Source organism: Benincasa hispida, chromosome 4 (genome assembly GCF_009727055.1).
Source record: "Benincasa hispida cultivar B227 chromosome 4, ASM972705v1, whole genome shotgun sequence".
Classification (NCBI taxonomy): Eukaryota; Viridiplantae; Streptophyta; class Magnoliopsida; order Cucurbitales; family Cucurbitaceae; genus Benincasa; species Benincasa hispida.
The window spans coordinates 45,420,251-45,427,214 of record NC_052352.1 but is presented as its reverse complement, the minus strand read 5'-3'; the positions used below and the strand labels follow the sequence as shown (position 1 = coordinate 45,427,214).

Here is a 6,964-nt window from a genome sequence, read left to right as displayed (position 1 = left end):
GTGTAGAAAATTTTAAATATAAAATCCTGAAAACGTGAGCGGAAGCATATGACTGGTCCCAGTAGCTCGATCACGGATTCTGCTTGTTATTTGTTGGCATGCTCTTATCCTTACCTGAAAAATAAACATGAGAAAGAATGAGTATAAAATACTCAGTAAGTAACCCCACTACCGGGATCAAGCACCTAAGCATCTATGTCCTCTAAATGCCACTTTCTAGTGGGATCCGCATAAACCTTTATTTTCCATGGAGTGGCTAACTAATGGATAACTGAACCCACTCTACCGTAGATTAGATGTGCCCACAAACCTCTGGTGATCCCGAAGGAAATACAAACCTCTAGTGAAGTCTCGAAGGATATCACCACCTCTAGTGAATCCCAAAGGAAACAAAAACCTCTGGTGAATCTTGAAGGAAATACGAAACCTCTGGTGAAATCTCGAAGGAGATCACCACCTCTAGTGAATCTCGAAGGAAACAAAACCCTCTAGTGAATCCCGAAAGAAACACAAACCTCTAGTGAAATCTTGAAGGAGATCACCACCTCTGATGGGTATCTAATTACGAGTAGAGATAACTATCACTATCATAAACATAATGTTCATCATAAAACATGGTCCCACAAATATGCAAATACATATTATCATGCTCAATGTTCAGCTAGCAAACAAATAAATAAAACAATTTAATTCATGTTTGCACTCATAATCATGCTTCAAACATAATCAAGTCCAGCTTATTTATCCTCATGCATCTAGATGCAAACAGTTTCAAATCCTCAGAATTATTCTCAAATTTACCTTCTAGCACAAAGGCGGTTCTTATAGTAAGATTATTTACCTCAAATCGAAATTCCAAAATTAATACAAGAAATTAGTCTCTAACAAAAATAAATCTTGAATTAATGCCCCAAAACTAAGCTTGATCAACAATCACTTCCAAGATTTCAACTCCAAAATCTCCACCAAACTACATCAAAATAACCTTTAATTCAAACTTTCAAAATTATCATAAAGCCAAGAATTTAAACTCATACCCAATTGGTAACCAAAACAAATCCAAGAAATCACTGAAACCTTACCCAAAATCTAAGACTTCGACGAAACAAAAGCAAAATCCGACAATGAAACAAGTTAACGACAAGGATAAGACCCACTGTGATGGCGGCAGTGGATTCGTCGGTGGAACCCAAAAGCTCAACAGATAATTTGTAGAGCGCGCGAACCAACTGCATAATAGGGCGAACAACGGCGGTTTGAAAGACAGTGAAATGACCGTCCACCGTCGTGAGGCAGTGCTAAACAACGCCGAATTGAGGCGTCTGGAAGTTCGCGACGTAAGGGAGTAGTAGCGTGTGAAGCTGATCGTGGGTCAGCGTGAAACAGTGGCGACCGGGTGCTTGGTTGAGAAGAATCTCCGACACGACTGCGAACGAAGATGAGTTGCGATGGACTGTGTGGCGACCAACGTTTGTGGGTTCAGAGTGAGGGAAAGAGAAAATGGCACTGGGAAGGGGTTCATGAAATTTCCCTTTTCTTAGTTAATTTTTTTTCCTTTTCCCTCTCAAATTTTTAAAATCCCAATTCTTTCTCTCTCTATATATATACATAGACATTTCCTTTATAAATTCCAAATCCAATTTAAATTTCTTCAAAGAATTCAAATCTCCGAATCTTTTAAAATCTTTAATCCTTAATCAAATAAAATATTCCAATTTCTTTCTCCTACTTAAAAACAAATTCTAAATTTCTCAATTTTAATTAACTTTCCCAAATTAAATTAAAATTGAAGTCAAATCCAAAATTCTCCTTAATTTAAAACTTAAATTCCATAATTCTTTCACTTAAGCAAAAAATTTTAATTGAATTATCTTTTTACAATAATTCAATTTAACCTCAAAATCTAAAATAATTATCAAATGGTTGAATGAGAAATTTTGGACCAATCACAAGTTGTCACATCATTTACTAAATTAATGACAAAATTCCAAATAATTAAATTTGGGCTCAATTAGAAGTTGACATATGTCCTGAATTGAAGTTGAAGACAAATTTCAATGACGTCACGTGGTTTTATCATGACCGTTGAATTTGGCTCAATTTGATATTATTATTTGGGTCAAAGTCCAACTAAGCCCAAAAATAGGCTGAATTTGACCCAAATATCAAATCAGGCCTAAATCCGATTAATTGGACCCAAAGGCCAGACCCATGGACCAACCAAGCTCGAGTCCAACTAATTGAGCCCAAAGGCTAGACCCATGGATCAACCAAGCCCAAGCCCACCTGTGAACCTATAAATAGAAAAGCTCTCCTCATTTGGAGGAGTCAACAATTCTACACTCCAGAGAGAGCTTAGAGAGAATTCTCTACAATCAGAAAACTCCTGAAGCTGACCACGCTTGAAGACTGAAATCCTTTGAAGACACAAACATTCTGAAAAGATACAAGCATTCTGAACATGCTTGAAGACTGAAGTTCTTTGAAGATACAAGCATTCTTCCAAGACTCGAAGCTCAAGAACATCCAACGCCCCGTTTCTATATATCAAGCGTACGCATTCAACCGAGAGAGAATCAAAGGATAAAGCAATAGAGATCGAACCACGGCGCATCAAATTAACATCAACATCAACACCAACTCAAGTTCAACTCCACAAAACAAGTTTCTCCGGAAGCCTCGTGGGAACACTAATCCTCCAAGAAGATCAACAAGCCCGAAGGCCGATCATCCAAGAAGATCAACAAGCCTAAGGACGATCATCCAAGAAGATCATTAAGCCGAAAGGTCGATCATCCAAGAAGATCGACAAGTCCAAAGACCGATCACTCAAGAAGATCAACAAGCCCAAAGGTCGATCGTTCAAGAAGATCAACTAGTTTAAGGATTATAATTTATTTTGAAAACATCAAAATACTATGTATTAGAGATTATACTCACATTTCACAAAATTAATACAAATACAAAGTTCAAGTTCCATGAAATAAATTTCTCTTAAAATTTTGTGCGAACACAAATATTACAAAATAACCAAATTTAAATTACACAAAAATATGGAATGTCACAATAAGAGTAGAATTTTTAGTTAAATTCTAAAAAAAAAAACAAGTATTTAAAAACTATTTTTTTAAATTTTCAAATTTTGGATTAGTTTAAAAAACGTCAATAAAAAGTAGATAACAAAAAGAGAAATCTTAAGGTACATAAGATATGTTTATAGACTTGATTTTCAAAAATCAAATACTTATCAAACAAACCTTAAGATATTTATATTCTTTTACGTAGTTGTAAGTTCAAATATCATTTCATCATACTTTCTTTTAATTAGTAACTTCAAATCTCCATACTTCATTTTTGTTCATTCAATAAAATTTAGGAATTATTCACTAATATATATAGAATTTTTTTTAAAAAAAAAAATAGGTGAATTTGAGAAGTCTAAATATATGAACTATGATAGTCCATGTGAACAACAAACCTATACTTTAGGATAATCAAACTCACTTACCAAGAAAAACATATTTTGATATGCTTAGATTAACCAATCTAACAACTTATATTCGTTTATTTAGGAGATGAGATGCTTTTGTGATCCACTTATCCTAATCAACGACATGAAACCTAACAAAGTATTTTAAACCAAATGTCCATTTTTATGTCTCTGTTGACAATATCTTGTAATAATGATTTAAAGTGACATCATAACAAAAAACAAATTCAAATATTAATCTTTATAATATATTATTCCAAAGTCCACACAAATGAAGCCAAGAGCTCCAATTTTCCGGATGTTGTGATCATTGAATAGTTTTTGGCGGGCCATCGTGCCCATGTTTTCCATTCATTCTTTTTATTATTATATAATAACATTAATAAAATAAATAATAAATAAAAAAGAGCAAGTAAATTTCTGGTTAACAATATACATTATATAAATATAACAAGGAAATTAAAATACAGATGAAGAAAGAAAGGATAAAGACAAGAAATCTTTTTTAGAAAAAAGAAAAATAAAAGTAGAAATAAAACAAAAAGATATGAACAAGCTTAGCTGCAAAATTCAGCTGTGATTTAGTTGGAATTATACCGAAACATTATTCAAAGGAGATTACATATTAAGATTCATTTCATTTGAATGCTCCGATGAAACTGTTTTTTTACTCTCGATCTTTACTTCTCATTGGACTGATACAAAACCAGCAACTTCCTTGCGATTCAGAATTCCTGTAAATCAATCAAATTCATCACAACAACACAAAGTCAAAATTCTTGAATTATTACCCTTAATTTGGTAATTCATTGATCATAAAAAGCCAAAAGAAACAAGAAGAATAAACAAATCCATGATTCAGACAGTTATCCAAAATTCCAACCACCAAACAATTATTGGGTGACGATTCCAATTCACAATTCAGTTGATTGAATGTTGAAGTCGAAATTGGGTTTTTGTCTGGATTCAAAATTAGGGTTCATCAATTCATCAAAATTTGGTTGAATTTACCTGCTATTGCTTCTTTCGCTGCTGGTACTGTTACTACTCCCGCTACTCATCATACTTCCGCCGGAGATACTACCCTCGTTTTCCCCTCCGGCGACCGCCGATCTCTTCCTCCACCAGTCTTTCTCCACCGGCGGTGGCTTAGGGGAAACTCTCGAACCACCGCTCAACCCGGAATCAGTTCTGAGATTAGTCTTCTTTTTAGCCGAAACTTGCCCAAAAGGCAGTGGGAGGAACATTTTGAGGTAAAACCCACCGCTATCGACGCTTCTACTTCTGGTAACAAGTCCCCTAGTTTCACTCCTGGTCTTGCTAGAGTCTCTTCGGAAGGAAGTTTCAGAGCTGGAATCGTCTCTTGCAAGGGAAGCAGCGGCACAGTCACCGTCTTGTTGGCGTTTGGAATTAGTCAAGTGATGTTCAACGAGATCTTTAAGGGAGAGTTCGTAAGATGATTCAGGCATATTCCTGACCATCTCCATGAGCTCTTGTTGGCCTCTGGCTATGGCTTGGATTCGGGAAGTCGGGGAGAGGCTGCGATTTCGAGGGCGGTGAAATTGGGGGCTGGTTCGAGAATTGGAACCCCAAAGTGTGGGTGAAGAAACCCCCGATTCGGATTGAGAATCATCGTCGATTGCAGCAGCACTGTCCCAACCTCTGAAAATTATGCAATCTTCGTCTTGATCTGGAGATTTATAATAGGTAGAATCTGGGGTATGGGCAGATTTTCTCGGGAATTTCGTTCTAATATCGCCCATGGGTTTGGATTTTTGTAATTGATTCTGCTGGGGAAATGTGGAGGAAGGAATTTTGGGAGAGAGAAACAGAGGAGGAAATGGTGGAAAATGGAAATGAATTCTTTGTGGTGCGGTGTGAAGCCCTGTGAGAGGTGGGTAATAGGGGAGAGATGAGGGGGACATATTTGTAATTTGGGGTTTGGTATTTTGTATTTGGTATGGTCCCCTGTTTTGTGTCAATTTCACGGTAACTCCTTCTAGTTACCGTCAGTTAGGTTGTAAAGTCAAGGTTACGGGGGTTAAAAACATCCCACCCTTACGCTTCACAAAAGTACCTTCTTCTTTATCACTTTTTTGTTTTTATTATTTTGCTTTCTATCTTCTAAATTTCTAATGTATATATATAGTAATATATATTAAACCAAGTATTTTAGTTTATTTTTCTTTTATTTTAAAACATCCACGCGCGCATATATATATATATATATATATAAAATTTGAATGAGGGTTTAAAAATATCGATGTCGACAAAAATATCGAAATTTTAAATTTGAAAAAATTTAAATGAAAATATTGATAAAATATCGATTTTGATGGATATTTTCAAAAAAAAAAATTATAATAGTAAAAAATAAATAAATTAAATATTTTGTGATTTTTTTAGATGAAGAAATATTCTGTGGTTTAAACCCGTTAACATATCTATTATTTATATTATATTTATGTCAGAACATTTTGTTACTTAATTTTTTGATATTTCGTAGATTTTTCTATGCTATAATGGAAATATTAATTAATTCCTCATGTCGATTTTCAAATACATGGAAACGTAGAAATTTCGATAGGAATATCGACATATTTGCGAAAATTTAATACTATGATTTAAATGTATGTGAGATGCGCGTTGTCTCGAAACTAGACTGCATCTAAATATTATTTTAGGTTAAATATAAGTCAAATAATATTTAAGTCTAGAATGTACTATGTAATTAGAAGATGAAAGGTATTAAGTTTTTGAGCTAAACTAATTCTGTAGAGCTAGTGGATTCACGACGTTGTCACACAGCAAAAATGAAGAAAAAAGTATAATCAAAAGCCGTAATATTATGATGTTAGTCATAATATAAGAATTGTTATCGCTCGCTTGATCTTTTTTGTGTGTGAAAAAAATATTTGAAGTGACATGAGGCAACATTTTTCTAGATTTTTTTTAAAAAAATTTTAATTAAGCAACTATTTTCGTGTTACTTAGAAGTCATTATAATCATCATTGTAGATTATGAGAGGGAGATTTATAGTCATTGTTGTTAGAAGAGTTGTTAGTCCTAAATTTAGAGTAAATAGATATAAATTTAGTGTTCGTTTTCTCTTATCCCTAGTTTATTATTTTTTTTCATTATTGTTTTGACTTTGATATGCTTCATGTGTGGAACGGATATTCCTATCCAAATCAGATTGTTTCTACAATAAAGGATTTGATAGTCTAGCACATTAAGTTATACAATGTGTAATTGAAATGTCATTCGTCAGAATGTTATGTTTATAAGTTGAAATAATAAATCAATCCTAAAACATAAATTATTAATATCTAAAATAGAGAAACATGTATTTTTGGTATTTAAATTGAGATCTTTTCTATTTTGATACCCCATTGAATTATGGTTGGATTGTTTTTTTTTTTTTTCTTTCAAAGTAAATTATGATTATATTTTCTTTTTTGATACAATGGTCG

The 6,964-nt window shown here is 33.6% G+C and overlaps 1 protein-coding gene across 1 annotated transcript; it reads right to left on the bottom strand.

Moving 5' to 3' along the window:
- Positions 1–3,969: 3,969 nt before the first annotated feature.
- Positions 3,970–5,395, bottom strand: LOC120075766. Its single transcript, XM_039029430.1, has 2 exons — positions 4,502–5,395; positions 3,970–4,224 (listed from the first exon to the last, which is right to left on the bottom strand). Exons 1-2 carry the CDS (start codon positions 5,251–5,253, stop codon positions 4,158–4,160), a joined length of 819 nt encoding a protein of 272 aa, XP_038885358.1. The 5' UTR covers positions 5,254–5,395; the 3' UTR covers positions 3,970–4,157.
- Between the last annotated feature and the right edge of the window lie 1,569 nt (positions 5,396–6,964).

Bases quoted from the DNA above. Each gene is read 5' to 3' on its own strand.
- LOC120075766 (XM_039029430.1), bottom strand. From the start codon at position 5,253: ATGGGCGATATTAGAACGAAATTCCCGAGAAAATCTGCCCATACCCCA. The intron at 4,225-4,501 runs GTAAATTCAACC...ATTGATTTACAG, and splicing joins AGCGAAAGAAGCAATAGCAG to GAATTCTGAATCGCAAGGAA.